General features: G+C 40.8%; 1 protein-coding gene across 12 annotated transcripts in view; it reads right to left on the bottom strand.

Moving 5' to 3' along the window:
* LOC118412353 (PDZ and LIM domain protein 7-like) overlaps nt 1–22,064 on the bottom strand; it is a 50,029-nt gene that overhangs the window by 10,269 nt on the left and 17,696 nt on the right. For 2 of the 12 annotated variants that reach the window (XM_035815162.1, XM_035815161.1), the window contains exons 4-13: nt 20,844–21,256; nt 17,154–17,363; nt 15,788–15,808; nt 14,862–15,046; nt 13,853–13,966; nt 12,050–12,173; nt 9,719–9,916; nt 8,515–8,694; nt 7,320–7,500; nt 5,962–6,009 (exon numbers count right to left, since the gene is read on the bottom strand). In XM_035815162.1, the coding sequence (XP_035671055.1) occupies nt 5,962–6,009; nt 7,320–7,500; nt 8,515–8,694; nt 9,719–9,916; nt 12,050–12,173; nt 13,853–13,966; nt 14,862–15,046; nt 15,788–15,808; nt 17,154–17,363; nt 20,844–21,256 (1,674 nt within the window). Of the gene's footprint in view, nt 1–5,961; nt 6,010–7,319; nt 7,501–8,514; nt 8,695–9,718; nt 9,917–12,049; nt 12,174–13,852; nt 13,967–14,861; nt 15,047–15,787; nt 15,809–17,153; nt 17,364–17,794; nt 17,819–18,768; nt 18,799–19,496; nt 19,631–20,843; nt 21,257–22,064 lie in introns of all 12 variants that reach the window. The other 10 variants (XM_035815165.1, XM_035815164.1, XM_035815168.1 and 7 more) reach the window with 9 other exon arrangements.

Here is a 22,064-nt window from a genome sequence, read left to right as displayed (position 1 = left end):
ATAGTTAATCTCATATAGGCCTTCTAGACAACAAATGAGTTTTTAAACTCCTTGCAACCACAAGCGTTCAAGTTCTGAGCAAGGTTATAAGGAATTGACTGACCTGATCTTAATACTGTAGAGACCTCAGGATACACATGTAGACAAAATTTTGATTAGCATAAAAGTTTATCTGGGTTGGAAAATTACATCGTAAGAAAAAAATGTTTCTCCAACTCTGGTAAGTAAAATTATCATAAACTTTCCTTCTCAATCATAGCCAACAATGTGCTACTATTTAATAACCCTTTACTGCTTTTCTTACGCTTCTCTTGGCCTGTTGCAAATGCCAATAGGAGGGTAGGAGGTGCGGAAGTTTGAAATATATAGAGGCATAGAAATTATGCAGAAAAGGTTGCAAAAGACCAACAAAATAAAATAATGGATTCATCTTCAAATAAATAGTCACAATTGTTACACACAAAGTATGATTCAGTTGCCCAATTGTGGATGACATGTTCAACAGTTGTCATGACCAGCCACTAGGCTCTTGTGCCTACAGATAATCTCCAAGCAGATCCTACAATGGCATAAGATAGTAACAAACTGGCCAGGAGATAGTCAGCCAAGAGGTGTATATTTGCCATGTAGCAAAACACACTCCTAAGCCGGCTTCACTCCTCTGCCGGCTTTTGATACTTTCTTATGCTACCGTAGGATCTGCTTGGAGATTACCTACAGAGCCATCACAGCTGTTCACATACTGGTGTTTTCATCAACTCCTCTGTTCGAATGCTCCCCATGCATGCATTAAAATCTTAGAAATACAGTTTTTACCAATTGAACGTGACCAAGGATAAAAGCTCCTTGGTCAGCAACCTTAGATTTGTTTCATCTGGTCCGTCTTTTCAAGGAGGTTAACCTCCTTTCTCTTTTCAACCTCCTTGACATAGTTGGTCATCTTTTGACCATCATTAGATAAACAATATAATAATAATAATAGCCTTTATTGCACATTCATGCCCTATCGGGCTAAGTACAGGCATATAGATACAAAAGGTAGTAATGCAGTACACATGGTTTCTAAAACATGGATTCTAAAACTAGTCTAATACATTTGTTCGGCTTCTTCTCGTATATAAATAGGATGGAATGCCATGAAGTTGATATAATTATTCATTGGCAATTTTGTTCCAGAGAATATTTCATAATATTTAAAATTGGGCCTAAGAAGCTAGGAGCTTGCTTCCTCTTGTTGAAAATTCAAGTAAGTATGCGCTATTGTAATGCGGGTTCAAAGTAAGGTCAGCTATTGTTCTAAAGATATGCAAAGGATGCTGGTGTCCAATGATCAATTAGCACTAACTATTCCCTTGGTCTAAACATCCTGGCTACCTGTAACTTGTAGTGCTGAGGATCCAAGGCCTTCAGAGAGAACTCAGAGTTAGAGGTCCACTATTACAAGACATTTGAGAAGAATTACATTATTTCACTTTTTTTGTCTTAGGTAAATCAAGGTTGTGTTCAATTTAGGGGTAAACTATGAACAATGTTTCTTGTTTTGCGAAAATTTTATGGTCCTTTAAAAGTGCAACAGTGGGGTTCAAGCACCGCCTACCATCCTTACCAAGGGATTCTGAGCTTTTGTGGCGACATCGGTAGCGTGCTGTGTTTTGGGAGCTTGGCTGCCCGGGTCCAGCGCAATAGGTTGCAGGTTCGAATCCTGGGAGCGAACTTGGGGTAAAAACTGTTCTACTTGCCTCTGAAGTGTTTCAAAATATCGTAACAGTGGTGTTCAAGTACCGTCTACTGTCCTTGCCAAGCGGCTCTAGAGCTTTTGTGGCGACAGCGATAGCAGTGACCTGGATCCAAGCTTCAATGGTATATATTTTATTGTTAAGTGAGAGATTGGCTGCCTATAGTGCTATGCAGATCACTGCCTAATTTCCCATTTTTCCGAATTCTAAGATCAATTGCCATTTTAATACTCGGCAGTCCAAAAGTGTTGAGCCAGATCAAGTTGGTGAGATCAAGGAGGTTAAAATCAAGACCTCCTTGGTGAGATCAAGGAGGGCCAAGGATAGTCTCTACCAGACTCCGGATCGCTGGAAAAATCGTAGAAATGGAACAAATCAGAGGAGTAAGCCGGCCAGAGGAATATAACCGGCCAGGGAACAGCACGCGACCTGTGGCCGGTTATATTCCTCTCTATTTGTTCCATTTCCTCGATTGTCCAGCGATCCGGAGTCTGGTAGAGACTAGGCCAAGGAGCTTTTAGTGATGAAAGCTCCTTTATCTGATTTGTATCCTGTAATACATCCCTGAAGTGAATTTCCAGGTTTCTGCAATTTTGAAGTTCTTCTAATCTGAAATTTTCTTTGCCTGACTGCCCTGCACCAGGCTGTATAAAGCTGCTGCATGGGTATAGAAATTTCTCAGTGTTTTGGAACAGTCCCCATGGGACTTGCTAATTCAACTTGCTAATTGGAGAGCATGCCTTGACAATAACTGACCTCCTTTGAACCCGCATAACAATGTGCATAATTACCAAAAAGAGGAAAGCAAGCGCCTTATATACAGGCCCATGTAGTAGTATTTGGAATCTGAACTACAAATAATCTCTGAAACAAACTTTTGCCTGATGTTTCTATTCATATGAATCATACCGGTAACAGATTCATGGCTTAAATGTTGAATGGTCAAAAAGATCATGGTACTTTGGACCAGATCAAATCCCAGGTTGTCAATAAGTTTGGTTATCAAAAAGTTTTTTGTTTTTTTGTCAGCCCAAGTGGTCAGCCTTTCTGCTTTTTAACTATAGTGAGGTGAGGTGATAGTAGCTAGCACCTGCAAAATAGTCCATGGGCCAGGGCCCCAAATTTCACATATAAATAACCTTTGTGGTGGCAAATTCTCCTTGTTATTTTGAATAGTAGAAGGCCAGTAGCAATTCTGGTATGGTAGCTTTATTCTGGCATCTAAATGATCAGGAAATTTTGTCTCTCAAACAAGAGACCTAGGGTAGCCAAGAGAAAAGATTACCAAAGGCAAATGTAGTAAAGACTAATTATATCTATTGGAAGGTTGCTGTAAAATCTAGGTTAGGACAGTGAGCTCAGAGCGTTAAAAACTCCTTGGTGATCTGCAAGGTAAACCAAGGAAGTCAAACCTCGTAAACGTAGTCTACTTCTTAATTACCTAGTTGCAATTACCATTCACTTCTGATTTAATTACCTGTCATTATAGATTAATGCATGCATTGTTGTTCCTGGGTTTTAAACACCTACATGTAGGTGCAAAGGAGATTAGAGAATGACTTCTCTGAAGATGATTGGGAAAGGGGAGGGGAAGTGATTTTCACACTTTTGTCATAAAAAGGCCATTGTCCCAATCTCAAGGATTTTAGAGCATGTAAAGAGTTACAGCTGAGGAAAGGCTGTTATTGGTCAATGTTCTATGAACTGATCGGATCTGGTGATGGATGATATATCATTTCAATTAGACACCTAGAAATGCACTAAAAACAACTGTTTAATGGGTATCAGACACTTCATTAAACACCAGTGAATGAATTTCAGGACACTTCTGTGTGTTATGGCGTCACATGACAGGTCAATGCCAACTAGCTATGTGATAATTGATAGATGATCAATGTTTCACCCTGATCAATGTTTCACCCAATGTTCATCATGACATAAAGCCTGGTCGATTTCTATAACCCAAAGATACCAGCCATCAGTGTGGCAAACAAGGTGGTTCATGATTTACTTAATCCCGTCAGATGAGCAAAACTGAATGTACCACGATTTACTATGTTTAGAATTCAGTAAATAGTAACTTGTCATCCCAAAAATAGTTTCATCAGGTGGGTAGATCACAGGATATAGGAGTTCAAATCCTTTCATTTAGAAATATTATATCCGGTCAGTAGCATTCTGAGGTAATGCTTAACGGTGAATTCGGGAGGCGGAGTAACGCTTAACGATAAATTCAGGAAGGCTGTTAAAGCTTAACGGTAAATTCAGGAGGAGCTGCAAAGCATAATGCACAATCCTATTCGTCAACGCTATTGTACAATGGATTGTTGTATGAAAATCTGAGTAATGACAATAATGTGAGAAGAAAAAGGTGTCCAGAACCCAGAGGAATGAAAAAGGGTCAATGTCTGCTGCCACCATGACATTGCTTAGCTGGGGCAGAGTTCCCACCACAGAGGTGGCAGCAGCAGGTCCATTTTGGGGTGGGCGTAGGGGTGAACTTTTGCTGACAAAATTTTCAGCACGAGGAGCGCCGAAGGCACAACATATTCACCAGAGGCCCAAAAATCCTAGAGGGTTCCGGTATGCTTCCCCTGGAAAATGTTTTAAATCTTGACCCTCTGAAATGCTATTTGCTGCATTTTAAATAATATAGAGTAGAATAGAGAATAGAGTATCGAATACACAAGCCGGAAGTCTGGCGCTACATTCAATTTGCTTATTAGTTGCCAGAGAGTGGTCAAGTTTTGATTAATTCTTTCTTTACACATTCATCTAGATAACAGACTTGGATAAGAAATACATTCATATGGTTCATGAACCCTTCATCCTCCGCATTGCAAGCGGCAAGCGCAAAAACTGATGGGAGGGAAAATTTCGCTCACAGACAAAAGTTTTGAGGATCCAACATATCTTACCATGTCGAGCGCGCAAGGCGTTGCAAGGGAGGCCCAGAGAAATTTTGAAATCCTGACCCTTTAAATCGCGATTTCCTGAATTTTTCTGAGCGAAATTTTGCTGGCTATTGTATAAAGCTTAAGTATAATGACATTTCTATATGCAAAACGAAAGGTTGTTGAGGACACCCCACCCCACCCTAACATTTTTTTCAGCATTTCCAGCACCGGAGCCAGAGGGACAAGGGGTCGCAAGGGAGGCCCAGGAAAATTTGAAGTCTTTCCCCTCTAATACTTCCTGCATTTTGATGGGCAGATTTTGTCAATGACATTTCTATTTAATACCAAAAAAATGTTTGTGAGGGTGACGCCCTCCATATACATTATCAGCATGTCGATGGCCGATGCTTAAAGACGTTGCAAGGGAGGTCTGGCAACATTTTAAAATCTTGTCCTTCTGAAACAACATCTCCTGTATTTTAAGGGGCAAATTGAAGTGATAGACCACACTACAACTTAAAAAATGGGAGGCCAGACTACGATTTACGGAACATTTTAGGCTTGATTACGCTTTACCTGAAATGTACTGGCTACGCTATATGGTAAATTTTCCCACCCTCAGTCATTTGTTCAACCATCCTCACCGTATGAAAGCAACTTTTTTTGGTCAAACTTTTTTTACTTGCACACTCCCATCAGTTTTGGAGTTCCCAGAGGATGAGATCCATATAATCAAATCAATGTGGCCTAAGGTACACAATGTCATGTAATATAAGACCACATTTTCACATAAGTCATAACGTCAATATAAAATGTGTTAAAGAACAAAAAAGACTGTATGAAACATAGAAAAATATTATGTATAAGGATTATACATAATTATGTATAATGGTGAAAAGGGATATGTATAATTATGTATAACAGCCAAATGGGTTATGGCTACTATGTATAATAGTGAAAAGTGATATGTATAATTATGTATAGTAGTAAAAACGGATATGTATAATTATGTCTAATGGTAAAAAGGGATATGTATAATTATGTATACTGGAAAAATTGTTATGTATAATTATGTATACTGGAAAAAAATATGTATAATTATAGCATAATTATGTATAATTGGACTTCTCCCTAGGGACTTATTAATGTGTTCCGCGTATTAGTCACCCCCTGCTATGTACTCCATAAAAATATGAACAAGATTGGGTAAAGCATTTTTGAGTTATTGACGTGCAGTCCGGAATTAAATTGTTTTTCCGGAATTAAATTGCGGCTTGTTTCATGCGGATTGGAAGCAGAACTACTATGCGTGCAAGCAGGCAACTCACAGCTTTCACTGTAACGTGCACGTTGCTACCATGGAGCTTTCGGGACGTCTGTGGATGAAAGCAATGGTGTCATCATGTACACAACATTAAGCATGCCAATGGAGTGGGTGCAGAAAATAAATAAAAAACAAACGAAAACAAAATCAGTGCTTTAGGCACAGCAAGCAATGGTATCATTCTTAATCTGTTGATGCACATCATACCATCATACACACACACATTATGTATGATAAAACTAAGGCACAACAAGTCTGACACACTAAATACATCCTGACAAACAAAACATTCGTCAATTAATGATGAATACACACTAAAAACTCTACATACATGTATGTAGTACTCCCACAGTTTATCTAAAAACAATAAGTAATGATAATGCTAGATCTGACACACCAAATACACCAAACAACATTCACACTCCATACAAACAGCATGCATCTTAAGCATTCATACACCAGCAACATCTCAATCACATGTCAATCCTGTACTCTGAAACTCACATCTGCACCACTACATGTACGCCATAACCTGAAATCCAGTCGTTCTGGCTTTCACTGCTCCAGACCTGATCCCTGCTGCCAGTCATTCATTTCATTCATTCATTCATCCAATAGCCTTTTAATCAGCCGTAGGCTGATTAATTAGCCGTAGGGGCAGCACAGCATGTTGTGCTGTATCAATAGGCATTTTAGTCCCCTGGCGGCGCCTATCTCCTCTCCGGGGCATGGTGAATGATGTAATCCCCGGGAAAGTCGTGTAAAGTGCCTTTCCCAAGGGCACAAGATCGGTGGCACGGCAGGCGGATTCGAACCCGCCACCTCTCGGTGCAGATCCGCACATGCTACCACTGCACCACGCGGTCCCACGGCTGCCAGTCAGGGACCAGCTAAAGATACTATGGCCACACCATGCATCAAGACATCATTTTCACCACCCAGGCAGCAAACAGCACAATTACAGGTTATGTCACACAAAGTCCGATGCTCTATATAGCTGTGATTGGCTACGCAAGATTTTATGCAAAATCTCCATTAATTTGAAGTTTGGAATGTAACAGATAACTTAAGCAGTAGTCTCTCCATGATCCCCATCATCATGATCAAGGAAACAATGAGCACTGTTGGTTTCAACACAAACACCTGCACTGTTGATAAAATCACACATTCTATGTCGGATTTATTCATCCTTCAAAAAAGAAACTCTGAACTTATTCTTACATAGAAAAATATTTTTACCTCCAAAACATGAGATTTAGTCAAGCATTGAAACTTGTCAATTCAGTCTAACATCACTTCAAGTCTTAACTAAAATGATTTCAGCCAGAAACCCTGGACATGTACACATATCAGCCCACCCACCTCAGCAATGGGCTCGTTACACTTGCCACACAGAGGGGCAAAGAACTCCTTGTAGTGCGTGGAACAGTAGAGCTGGCCCTCCTCCTCCACGAAGCCCATCTCGATCAGGTTACACTTACAGTGAGCACACGTGAAACAGTCAGGCATCCAGCACCGGCCAATGGCAACCACAAACGGACCCCTGGTGTACGACATGACAAGGATTTTTTAGAAAAAGCAGTCACAACCCACGTTGAAGCCCCACTGCATGAAATTAAAATGTTAACTTTCTTTCGAACAAAGTCTTCATCGTTTCACAACCTTCTTTTATTCTTCCGTAGACATTTCGGCGACTATCTGTCACATTCATCAGTACAAAATGAAACATACTAACGTTATCGGTACGATATGAACAATACAGAGTGCAATCCAAACTTAACCTATTGTATTGTGACGTGATTACTTGACATGGAATGTTCTCGAACGTGATACGTTAATCATCCTTGCCACTTTGTGACGTCACAATACAATAGGTTAAGTTCGGATTGCACTTTGTATAGTTCATATCGCACCGATAACGTTAGTATGTTTCATTTTGTACTGATGAAGGTGACAGTCACCGAAACGTCTACGGAAGAATAAAAGAAGGTTGTGAAACGATGACGACTTTGTTCGATTGATCTACCAACCTGATGAAACTATTTACGGGTTAACTTTCTTTGTAGAGACTGAGATACCATGGACAGCCATATCAGCCAAAACCCACAATTTTTGAAGCAATAGTTATGTACTACATAGGTCATCTTCCTGAAGATTATTGTCACTTCCACAAGTAATGTGCCAACTTTTTGTTGCCATCAAGCCACAACATCTATCTAGCCCTTACAAAAACAGGGAACAACTGTAAAGACAATTAAACCTGATTGTGTAATGTATATAATAATGATAATAACTGTTCTTAGTTATAGATAGACAGTCAGATAGTCATTGATAACCAAATCAGTGTACGTCTAGATCTTTGTACAATTCTTCCCATCGTCTTCTGTTTGCTGCTGTTTCCCTTAGGTATCTTAACATATGAGTCTCAAGTCTAATGTTCTGGTTCAGATGTAGCTTGCAGTCATCTACCAGACTACTGAGGAGGCCTTCACGTGGCCTTCCTAGCCTTGGTTTGAGCTTCTTACATTGTGTAATGTATACAAGTGAGTATATGCACCTGATGATCTGGTTGCAGCTGTCACAAAGGGGAGTCCTGGACCCTGCGGCCCCCATCTTGGCGTAGACAATGGGCTTGGCCTTGCGGTCCTGGCGGTCTCCGCGGACGACTCGTCTCCTCTGGTCGGCAGGACGTCCCACGCCGCTGGGAGCCGTGGTGGCCGTTGGTGCTGCTGGCGCACTTCAACGAGACGGGAAATTGTGCGTGCATGTTAGGAAATGAGTAGTGTTACTGGTTATTGAGTGGTGAATCAAGGTTATACATGGTATAACCAGTATAATTTGGAGCCAGATAGCACAACGAGTGCCTGAACAATTTCTTGAAAAACTACTCATAAGTTCACACTATTTCGACTTGACTGTGTTGTTACAGTGTTCCAAATAACAAGACTACTTTGCATGGAACGGTACAATAAGTGTTCATCTACAACAACAAAAATGTCTGAGCTACGTGTATGTATGTAACTGATAGGTGTATAATTTTGAGGATAGATTACAAAAATGTAGATTGGTGGGTGCTGAAAATGTGTAGATCTAAGAAGCTCTCAACATATCTAGACCAAGAAAGAAAAGACAGACTCAATAAATCAAGAATGTTTTTAAAACTATAAATACATATAAACAAAAGATCTACAATACATTTTACTATCTTGTGGTTTTTGTATCATCTTTAGACACTTAATTTGTCACAATGAATAATCAACTATTATCTTTACATCACTCAACAGCAGTTTTTTATAGCTTTATGATATATGTATGCATTTTAAATATATAGTCCGCATAGCAGGATAATGAATGCTTTATTCCAAAAGATTGCTATATCATCGTTACTTAATACATTTTTCTACATAAAAATTATGAACAGCTACAATGGTACCAAATGGATAAAGATATAGATTAAAATGTCAAAGTAAAAAGCTCTTTTATTCAAATCCCTCCTTTTAACCCTGACTGGCAAAAATTCAAGTACATTCAGCAGTACGTCATCTTCCTTCTCAACTGCTCTCTCCATAGAAGTACTTTTGAAAATAACACATATTAATTCAAACACATTGTCAAGCACAGGAAAGAGTATAACAGATGTTTTCAAACTGTACTAGAGGAGCAAAAGAGGATAACACGAGGGAAACTTAAACAAATGCAGATGCGACAGTTGAATGCAGGTTGTGGACAGAGAAGGCTGAGGGCTTCTTTAGTACATGTACCCAGTTTTCCCTCCTGCTGGGTCAAGGAGGATCACATCGTATCCGGGTGGCGGCTTGGCCCTGGCGATGGCATCCTTCTCGCAGTAGTAGTTTCCTTCCATCATGATGTAGACAGAGTTTCTCAGGTTGGTACCACACTCGGCACAGTTGAAGCAGGAGGCATGGAACAGCTTGTCTTTCACCTTCAGCATGGGACCCCTGCAACAACGCAACACTACAGGGTTAGGATCAAATTCCAAAGTACAGTATAGATAAATAAAATGGACAGGGTTCGAAATACACATACTTAACTTGCAAATTGCACGTAATTTTTGAGATTTGCACGTAAAAATATTCTGAACTTGCAATCTTACATGTTGAAAATACCTGGCCTATAGTAAAAATACTGAGGCCACGGTGCCTTTGCCAGGGATCGTCACCAGTCGTCAGTAGGTGTTACAAATAATCAAATTGGGCTTTGCTGCAAACTTACATGCTAATTACGTGGATATCATTCCAAAATTTCAAGTTTTGTCTATATTTTCATGTGCCGATTTCTGTCCGCCAAAAGTGACAGAATGGGCAAAATTCTTATTTGTCCTGAGCAGCAAAATTCCGCCAAGGGACGGAATGATGGAAGCTGGCTAAATCATTGTCGTATAGACTAGATGTATTTTGCATGTAGATTTTTCGAATTGCACTTGAGATTTTTGCCAACTTGCAATTTTGCATGAAGCAAAAAAAAAGTATTTCGATCCCTGATGGATCATACTAAATTACAATAACACGTCATAATCAGTTGCATTGTAAGCATATTTCCTTCTGCATGAATTAATTAAAGTACAATGCCATATATGACCTATGATATGTGTATTTTTTTCTTAGCAGGTCCATAGAAGAATCTTGTGTACTTGATCTTAGTCTATCAATTTCTTGTCCAGATTATTTCTATACTGGAGCCGGCAAATTAACCTTAACCATTTTACAGTTTGCAGCTCATGTCATGCAAGCAACCGGTGAAGTTGAAATTCAGAGTTGTTCTCTTTTCTTTGCCTACCCATGTGTCAGGGAACCCAGCAGCAGTATTATCAAATAATGGATACTACTGTCCCCCAACACAGCTTGTAATCACCACCTACCCCTCTGAGGTAAAGAAGGATTAAAGTAGGGCCAACTACCACACCTAGGAAAAAAACAGTTAAAGAAGAACCAAAAATAACGCCTGGCCCACTCTCCAAGAAAAATGATGAACAGAAAAACAGGCAGAACTTAAGAGATAGATGAATAGAAGAGTGGTGAGGTGGTTCTTACCTGTAGGTGCAGCACTGGCCAGCTGGGAAGGAAAAATGAGGAGACAGCCGAAAACAGAGAAAATCAGGAGACAGGCGGTTTGTGTCATTGAGAGAAGAATGGCGTTGACATGAAAATAGAACCTATGTCGCTTGTCCTCCTTGAAGATGTGTGCGAACACAAAAAGGCAGATAATAAAAGAAATACTACACAATGAATATGTCAATGGCTGAAACAAGTCGGGGAAAGAGTGTAAGTCCATCGCATCAGGAAGAGGATGTCTTTAAAAGTGATCACTTTTTTCTGGTCTAGACAAATGGAAGGTCATAGATGTTCTGTCATGTGTGGCAGTTTCTCATTAGATTGAGATAAGGGATGAAGATGTTACTGACCTCTTTGATTTTAATTACTGTATTGTGTTTTTCTAGTGGTTTGTGTATATGCTTTAAGTGGGACTAATATATGGTGACATTATACATACATTTCAAAGCAATGCTTTCTATGACTACCTTAAAACATACTGTAAAAAATTAACAATCAATTGACATCCATTTTGGGAAAGTTATCTCCATAGGATTAGGAACAATGTTTCTCCCAGTCATGTGCATGCCTGACAATTAAAGACAGAAGACAAGCTGTAACTGTTCCCATGGGATGCTACTTCACCACTATAGCATAAGGCCCCGAGGGAATGGTGTGCAGGGTTCTAGCCAGGATTTCATTTTAGCGTAGTGGGAATGGCATGGTAGCAAAGTGACCAATCAGGAGGTTGGTGTGGAAGGGGGCTCTTGGACCCTCCACAGTGAGATTTTGATAAAAATGAAGAGTTAAAAGTTGGTACTCTGTTAAAATCACAGTCAGTTTTGAATGGCATATCATCATTTATCATTGTTTAGATATTGATTAGACATTGATGAACAAGCAAATGATAGCAAAGCACTACTTCACTTGTTAAAAATTAGCGTAGTGGCCCTTATTTTAGCATAGTGGTCACAAATTTCAGCGTAGAGGCCCACTACGCTAAAATGCACTAGCTAGAACCCTGGAATGGTGTGGACTTACGAGATGTCTCCATCGCAGGACTGGCAGGCGACGGCCTTCTCCATCTCCTTGGCAGTGACGGCCTGGAGCTCCTGTGGGCCGGAGCGGTCCTTCTGGGACAGGGCAGCCTGAGCCTCCGCCAGTTCTGATGGGAAACAAGTCGTCAGTAACTCCACGGTGGGGTATGTTGTAGATGTATAACCTACTATAGTAACACAGGGTTGAACAAGTTTTCTAAAATCCACTTGTCCTATCGGGCAAGCACATAAAAAATGTACTTGCCCGAACCAATTTTTCACTTGCCCAAAATTCAAATGTCACTGTTACTAGTATATGCATTTTCACTTCCAGCAATGGAATTCTCTGTAGACAATTGCTTGATGTCATGACTGTAAAAAGTAACAAGTATATCAAAATTGCACTAAAATCAATGGAAAAATCTTACTTGCCCGATCGGAAAAGTGGGGTAGGACATGCACTTGCCCAAACAGCACTTTCACTTGCCCTGGACAATAGGGCTAGTGGACTTGTTTATCCCTGGTAACATGTTCAAAACTATGTTAACTTGCCATGTGAAGGACAGGACTAGGTTAGAACTTGCTGGAAACAAAAACACCATGACAAAGAACATGACATGAAGAACAGAAGAAAGTGTGTGAAACTGTGGAATAGACAACAGTGCACCACTGACAGTGTATCTATAGAGGGTTGGAGGTCGGTTGGGGACTCATGTAGAAGGGTTGAAGCAGGTTTGTACATTTAAGACAATAAAAAATTGAAAATGTTGTCAAAGAAATCAAAGTGGACTTGAAAATTATACCTGAAATGGAAGGAATGGAAAAGATGATGACACACTTTATCAAGGAACACAACACTTGTGACTACTTCCAGTATAATGGAACAGAGTGGAAAAAAAGTTCAACGGAAAGAAGTGTAATGATTAGAAAATATGAACATGGGCACAAAATAGCAGACTGAAGAGAACAAATAAAAAAGGACAAAAATACACAACAATGATAGCATGCTTATTCCATGTAAATCAAGGAAGAAAAAGTAATTCACATCATTCCTTGAGATGCTAAAGATAAAGCATGGAAATGGAACATGCTGTATCCTCATAATACAGAGTTAGATGACAAAAAGGCAAAACTTTTCTATACAAACTAAAGTATGTACACTGCATATTATCAGCACTATGGCTGTCACTGTGTATTACATGGCCCAACATGCTGGCCCTGGTAGGAGTTGTTACATTGGGTGGTGTGTTGCCCTGAAAAGCAGACTACAGTAGAAGTGATTTTCAAAGACCTATATATTGTGACAGAAAAGTAGTTAATTCTGTGCAGCTGGTAAGCTGAGCATTGGCTCTGTATAGCTTATCACTAAATACCAGATTTGTAATAAAACTTGCCATACATATTAAGTAGTAGGGATATCAAGTTAGTCCTTTAAAGCATATGATCTGACAGTTTTAATATGTCGTAAGTCTACATTCAATGACAAATGTTGGTCAGTGGATTACTCCTTTTTACTACCGCAACCTTACTACAGTAAGAAAGTCATCCTCTATTCCATCACCTCCCTGTTATATTTACAAGGAAAAGAATTATTCCAAAGACTGTTGAAACTCAACAGATATTTTCCCTTAAATTCCCAAATGCTAACTTCACCATGATGAGGTCTACGCTCTAATGAGTGAAGATGAGAAGAACTGTGTTAGTACAACACCAGTGGAGCATAGAAGATGTGACCGTCGGCCCTGCACCTACAACAGTGACAAGCAGTGAGAGAAGTGAGAGGTGAGTTTCTATGGGAATGGAGTACCCAGACGCTCCATCTGTCTGGACGCCACCGCCTCCTGTTCCACTGCCTCCTGGTAACGCAGGCGCTCCTGTTCCTGGCGCTCACGCTCGCGTTCTGCCTCCTGTTGGTCGATTTCTGTAACAACATGGCGGCACGGCAAGGTCACCTACAAGGTCACCTACGCCGATGGGGAGCTGGAATTTCCCAGAACACCTTTCCTGGCACAGGAAATTTTGACCTCAGAAGTGTTAAGAACCTGTTTGACTTTGACTTTATTCAGATCCACTTTTAGCTATTACAACCTGTTGACCCTTGTGTTATACATAAACCAAATAAACCATTACAAACACTCAAAAGACTGAGTGTTGAGTAAGCTTAAGTGTTGTTGTCAACAGAAATTTCCTTACCTTCAACAACTGTAGAAGGCTATAGACATTATCTATTACAAGAGTTTAGAAAATACAACAGGGCTAATTACAGTCAGGCTAAATTAATAGAAGAATGTCCAAGAACTTTTGCCTGTCACTTAAATCTTGATCATAAGACAAATGCCATCAATTCTGCTCCCAAACAAATGATTTATTGATAAGTCATTGCAGCCATCAGCTGAGTTGTCCCTTTTTGTCATATAGTAATGTACATACAACATGTAGTTTACAAGGCAATACAGCATATGATTTACATTCAAAAGTATCTGCAACAGTGTTAAAATAGTGCTAGCTTAGAACCTGGTTGATACATTACTTATTAATTAGTTGCAAGACACGTTATTCCACACATCAAACATACAGATTACCAAAACCAAGGACTAACGCTATGAAGAGAACTTTTACATACAGAGCCATATCCATATGGAACGACTTTCATTGTAAATAATTGTATGTACTGATTGTTTGCACTGTATATAATTGTATCTGTAAGTGTAACGTTGTCATTTGTGTATTTTACATCCAGGAAGACTAGCATTGAAATATGTTTGTATCTCTCTGCTAATGGATGAAAATAAAGCCTCAAAGTTGAGAGCCCCTACCTGCTTCATCCTCTGCAGTCATCATCTGGAGCAGGCGGAAGGACCTGGACTGGGCGTGGGAGGCGCCCGGCTTGGTGGGCGGCTCGGGCGGGGGCGCCACGCGGGGCTGCATGCGGGCTTTCCTCGCAGACTCCTCCTGGATCATCTGGTACACGGCAGACGACGTGTCCACCGTGCCAGGTTTGCTGTGTGGGAGGAGATGGCGACACAAAAGCCCAGTAAAAATCAAAAGCGCATCATCTGATGACGTGTCGTCCGTACTGGGCTTGCTGTTGAGGAGACGACACAAATATCCAATATAACAATCAAAATTAAGTCATAAACGATAAACGAACCTTCCCTTTAGATTCTTAGAGGCTTTTCATGTCTTCAACCAATTTTGCTCTTGAAAGAGCTTAGATTCATTTCATAAAATATCAAGATACCCAGGTATTCAAAATTTGGTTTGGGGAACAAATGAAAGTGAGGCGCCTTCTTCAGAAGTGGCATAAGAAACACAAAACCTCACAGAAAAAAAAAAAACACTTCTAAAAAAGTAATACCAACAGTTCCCCAATGCAGCAACAACAGATACATCAATTCTTTAATCATAAAAACACAATGTTACTGTATGGTGTATATTGTGCTAGACATACTGTAAAAAAACATTATATAGAAGCACACACAGCACACTCTCTAGGAAAAAACACACAGTCATGTTATGTAGTATATCATGTTTAGATAACAAAAAACCCTATCATGATCATGATCATGATCACTCTATGCGAGCACTGAATTTTAGCTGAGTAATTCCATACCTTACTGCATGAGACACATTAAAACAATACTACACACACACACAAACTATAGAAAATAACGAATGTAGTTACAACAGTTACTGTAGTGCCACTTTGAACCGGCTACCAGAAAAAAGGAAGTATAGTCACCTAGCAGGCTGATCTGCAGGGCTATGGTAACAGCAGTATGAAAGGAAAGCATTGTGATGAAGAGCATGTGAGCAGATATGTACAGAAGCTGGGCTCTACCATCATTACTGAGAGCAGAACTGGCCTGAGTGCCATCCTCCGTAGTGACCGCTGGTTTAATACTTTCCCTTCGAAGCGAAAGTATTGAGCCAGCGGTCACTACGGAGGATGGTACTCAGGCTGGAGCGGAATAACTGTCACAGAATAACAAAAACTTGCACAAGGCCAACACAAGTCCTTTGGATCTTGATTAATGCGTTTAGTATTTCAGTGACAGTATACATAGCCAGAGAATGTTAACATGAGCAGTAGCATGAAGTGACAGCATTTGAGGTCTAACAGACAATAGTGCAACATATTTGCTCAGGTTCTTCTCTAAGCCTATATTTAAAGGTAACCAATTGCCTTATGTGGCACATGCAATCATTGATATTCACTGTTACATTTGGTGATAAATGCATGCCAACAATATAAGACAATAAAGCTGGTGGAGCAATTATAGGCATAATGCTGTTGTCTTTGCATTGTCTTACTTTCCATGCGTAATATTCATAAAGTCATGGTGAGAACAGTAATGTCAGCAATCAACACAATTTACATGAACACTACGGTAATAGAAAACAAGCTCACAGTTGCAGCAAAATCAACATTCAAAAACTATTTATATACCAATCTTAAGTTCTTCAACAGTTTATGCCATGCTGTTATATCACAAATATAACATCATAGCATACAAAATAAGAAGTAGAATATTTTGGTTTGCTACCTTTGTTACCTTATGTCAAGGTACATGCCATTATCAAAGGGCATGAAAACTAAAAGGCTTAATCTAACCCAAGGCAGTTACAGAGTCTCCTTGAACTAACCATTGGCAAGCTTTTCAATAAATTCTGTATTGTATACACACACAAGGGGTAGCAATCAAGCACTACACAATCATGGGTTTCTTGGCAGTTGGAGCAGGGCAGTGAATGAATAACTATGCACAACATCAGCTTGTGAATGGAGGAAACACTTGTGAATGGATGGTGCAAACCATGCAGAGGACCTGGTCTGGCATCAGTACTTCCGATCCAAGCCATGCGAGTGACTGTCTGCCCAGGGGGGTATATGGTGGGGGGGTGGTAGCATTTCTCCAACCTGTGATCACATGATTCAGACCAGCCAATCATATGTTGGTGGCTGTTAGTTCAGCTGGAAGCGCGAGTTCGACACACACACACACTGAGAACTCCCGGCATGCTGGATTAGACACCACGATGCCCACAATCCGACGATGACGCTGTGCCCGTTCACAGAGAACGTCTGTCCGCTGCATGCGGCTTACCGCTGTGGCGCGGTCACTTCGGGCTTGCCTCCGACCAATCCGGCGAGCTGTCCCTCCAGCGTGTCCTGAACGGCGCCCGTGGAGTACATACCCAGGGGCGTGTCATACTGAGCGTGCACGATCTTCCTGCCGCCGGCCTCGATTTCGATTGGCGCGGCAGGTTTGCCCAGACCGGCCTCGCCGGCACGCTTGATGGCACCTACGTCCACACTGAAGTGCACAATATCAGATAAACACACAGGAAGACATAACAGGGAGAAAAATTTATATTTTTATCATTAACAACACACCCCAACTTTCACCATTACATCTACACTGGATTCAATCTACATCAATAGGAGTCTTTAACTTACAATTTGGAGAGACAAAAGAATTTAGAAAATCAATAAAAGTTTATACCATAATTTGAAGAGCACTTGTTTGAATTTCCTAGATCTGAAGAACCAAGTGTCCATTTTATACATGTGTAGCCTTATAAAGCACTGGCACTTAACATGAATAGGCATGACACTTATCAGTATTTGATTAAGATGTTGACAATTTATATGTACCAATGTAGAAAAATCTACACATTAAAGAAAAAAAAACTGCAATGGAAAGTGGCAGGCAATTAGAGTGAAGTAGAGTGGAAGCATAGTCACCTAGGACCAACAGGAGCAGGATGGCTGGTGCAAAAGTATGGAAAGGAACATAAGGCGTGAATGTATGAAGTCAAGCAGAGCGCAAGCACTGCACTGGAGTCTGCTATAATATGGTCTATAGTTACTACAGGGCTCGAAATTCATTTTTGGTATTAGGTGCACCGGTGCACCCAGCTTAAAAAATTGGGTGCACTAAAAAAATTTTGGGTGCACCACTTAAATTTAAGTAATAACCTAATAATAAAACTTAGTTACAAGCTATCAAATTCTTAAACAAGTACCATGACAAACATTTCTAGCATCTTTCTAACTTAGATGTCAAGAATATGATGTATACTAGTATACTTTGATATCTTTACATACATAAACCTAAGAAAATATTTGGGTGCACAGCTCCAATTTTGGGTGCACCTGGGTGCACATGCACCCAGTATTTCGAGCCCTGTTACTGGTTAAACATAATTTTGTGGATCTTTGCCTCAATTTACACTCTCCTTGGCTACTATCACGTCAATCGCATTTTCATACAAATAAAATTCCTACTATCCAGGTAAAAACACAGTTCCCTAACTTGTATACATTATAACTTCCTTGAAGAGTCAAACTGCTCTTACACTATAATAGAACATTGATTGGAGTGTTTTTAGTGCTTATTTGTAAAACTAAAGAGACAGCAAATGGAAGCACTTTTTGAAGTTTGAAATTGGCAAAGGTTACCACATAGGATTGAGGCTCAAAGATATACTTGTTTCAGAATGATTGTTTAAATCATGTACATGATAAAATGTGTGGCATATACAAAAATTCTAAAATGAAGTCTACTCTACAAAAGACTATGTAGTTTAGGATGAAGCTATGTTCAGTCTTTGTGTCAAAACACGAATGGACAGACATGACAGATGACTGGGTGCTAAATCGTGCTTAAGAGGGTTTATAAAAAGCTCTAAAGCAGAAAAGCTGAAGCTAGATGGTACCTATCAAGCAGGCAACAAGGTTCAGGCTCACTGGAAAAGCAGTGGGAGGGAAGGAGGGAAACATTGGGGGAACAGGGAGGGTAGAAAAGATAGAGATATAGCAGATAGCAAGGAATTCAGCCACTTATATTAGATAATGTTATAGCAACTGCTAAAGCGCTTATGTGTGCAAGCAATCTTACTTAGTTATACAAAACAAAGGGTACACTTTGGGTACATGTATTGTCTACAGACACAGTCCTGTAGTTATCAATGGCAAGGGCAACTCTATTCCAAAAACTCGTTTTAACTAGTTTCTTTAGCCTTTTGTGTTTGGACTAATGCATCTTTGGCAACTACAGCCATTCTCTTAAGATTGATAAACCATTTCGTGTAAACATCTATCTAAAACAGTTACCACAATGTACTAAAACCATGTTGACTTAATAGCTCGTACATTTGTACCACAAGTTACATATTACTTGCTTGGAATTTCAACACATGCTGCAGTCAGATACATATCTCTACATTATCAATCACCATTTTATACAGTTCAAAAACATGCAAAATAGGCTAGCAAGACAGTAGTTTCCAACTTTCCCCAATTTTTTTGTACCATATGCATCACCTTTTCTTCCCTTGCTGCCTTCCCCTGTAACATTTTTTGTAAAATTGATACTGTACTTAATGCCTGGTGAAGACAGTTCTCATGCAACATAGCAATCCACAGTAAGGGAGAATGTTTGTACCTGGGCACTGCAACAGTAGGTACAGGTGCAGGTGCATGGACAGGGGCAGGAGCTGGGGCTGGGGCTGGGGCTGGAGCTGGTGCCGGAGCGAGCACTGATACTGCTCCAGGAGCAGGGCCTCCTCCGGGAGCGCTCTGTTCTCGGGAGTAACAATCAGGTGTGAGACAAACGTGGGGAGTCACTCTCCCTGTCTCCTGTGGGGAGGGGGGCAGTCTGCATACCTTATAACACCTGTCTCCATCGTGATGGCACTTGTTTTTGTAATGGGGAGGGGGGCAGTCTTTTTGTGTTTCCTGCTTCATCCTCCTAGCTTGTTACTTTGTGCTGCAAAGTTTGGCTCAGTGTTTTCTGCTGTGAAAATTGAAGGTCAACAACCTGTATGGAACTTTCAGGTCTCCACAGTACCTGCTGTGCAAGGTGAGTTACAGTTGGCTTGTTTGCTATCATGATACTAGATGAAAACCATTTTGAGATGCTCACAAATCATGAATCAATGAGGTCTTTATGAATTGTTTAGCAGAGCCTCTCACACTTACCACAATGTAGCCCAATAAAAAAAAATTAAGGATATGCTATATATTGAGACACACAGGCTTGGCCTATGCAGTCATGATCAAATCCATGCTCATGGCTTTATCTCCAGGGCATCAATGCCATTTGTGGCATGACACTGTTCCAGATCTGAAGGATATACTGGGTATATTTAGAAAAGGGGTTGGTGTTTCCCAAAAAGGGAAGGAAAGGCTGTGTCCTCTTGGAGGTGTCCTGCTTTGGGAGTGGAGCAGAATCCATCAACAGTGATCATCTCCATTTGCAGTTCCTCCCATGGTGCCTGGTGATGTGAAGGACTTGGCTGAACATCTGATGGCCATCATCATCCCACTCCACAGTCTTTCATCGCAAATGGTTTTTTGACTTTTGTCTCCATAACAGTCAGGATGGTATCAAAAAACTATTTCAAGAGACAGGCTGGCTGGTGTGTGCTTTTCCTTCACAAGAAGTTGGCCTGACCTTACTGGGTTGATGAGCACGATCACAATACATTGTCATGTCCTGGTTATGTCAAGTTGTGGAATAAAGGCGTGTATAAACTCAGCTGACCGTCAGTCGGGGAAGAAGCTTGCTCCGCAGCCGACTGATGATGACGATGATAAACCGAATACTGCTTCATCTTTCTATATTATCATCTTTTTAATGATGTCACTTTCACATTCCTTTACCAGTAGACTTAATACCATTGGTACCACTACAAGTCAACTAACTGTATGCATTAACTTACCTGATGAAGTTTACCTTAAGTGACGGAACATCTTCAAGTAATGCTCAAGCCTTCATTTTCTCACTAACCTGTTCTGTGCTTCCTGTAGAAGCTGTTGACCTTTCAGAGTCTCCGTGACGTTTTCCACGGCGTACATGTTGATGGGGGTGTTGTACTGGCTGTGGACCATCCCAGGACTGGTGGGCGATCGGGGAGCGCCCGTGGAGGGCGGCTGACTCGTCGTGGACAGCGACGACAGTCGTGTGGGGGCGGTCGGGGAGATTCGTGTCATGGGGGCGGAAACTGAGGAGACTTTTAAGTGTGACGGACCAGTCTGTACGGTTGTTCCAGGCTGTACGGGGCTCACACGTTTCGGGGAAAATGGCTGCCCTGCCCTTAGCGGGGGTGACGGGGCACTTGGTTGCTGGAGTGGTGGGGGTTTGTAGACCGTTGGACGCTGGATGCGCATAGGCGGGGCCTGTGTGGCAGGAGCACTGGCCTGCTGAACAGGAGCAAAAGCACTGTTGTCCCCACTGCCAATGCTACTGACTCCATTGGCAGAACCAGTAGGGGCAGGGGCAACACTACTCGCACCACCTCCTGGTATGAATGGCTTTGCGGTGGAGTTGTACAGCTTATTGACAGAACTGGTGGCTAAGGTAGGGGTGGGGTTATATAGCCCATTGGTGGGGGTGGGGTTATATAATCCAGCACTAGGGGTGATATCACTGGCTGGCACACTGGCTGGCTGGAACCTCTGTAAAACATGCGTCAGTGGAACATGCTCAGTTCATGCTGCAGTTCAGGCAACTATCACTAGGGTGACAATGCCCACATGCAGGATGTGAACAAGACTATACAACGCTCATAGCTACTAGTTGTGTGAATGATATGACTGACAGCATATCCACAGTGTTTATGAATCTAAGCAAAAACAAGCAAACAAAAAAATGCATTATATAGAAGTCATTCATACACATACAGTGTCATCATTTGAATGATAAGTGGTATCATATCTGATTTGCAAACATTTTCTTGATATATCAATATCATGTGTTTGTGACAATGAAAGTGACTATCAAACATGTCCTGTCACTACATGTTTGAAAGGAACAACATTGTGCAAAGTGAGAAGCAAGTTTCGTGCAGGAAAAAATATATACATGCAACACTGGTAGAGAGAATGCAAGAGGAAAATTGAAGCAGAGAGTAGATAAGAGTACAGTAGAGAATGTGAGGAGTGGAATGTATGGAGACAATGCTTTGACATGATAGCAGATTATCGGAAAGAATTTGATTCCAGGACTCAG

This window comes from Branchiostoma floridae, chromosome 3 (assembly GCF_000003815.2).
Source record: "Branchiostoma floridae strain S238N-H82 chromosome 3, Bfl_VNyyK, whole genome shotgun sequence".
Taxonomy (NCBI): Eukaryota; Metazoa; Chordata; class Leptocardii; order Amphioxiformes; family Branchiostomatidae; genus Branchiostoma; species Branchiostoma floridae.
This window is presented reverse-complemented; position numbering and strand designations above follow the sequence as displayed.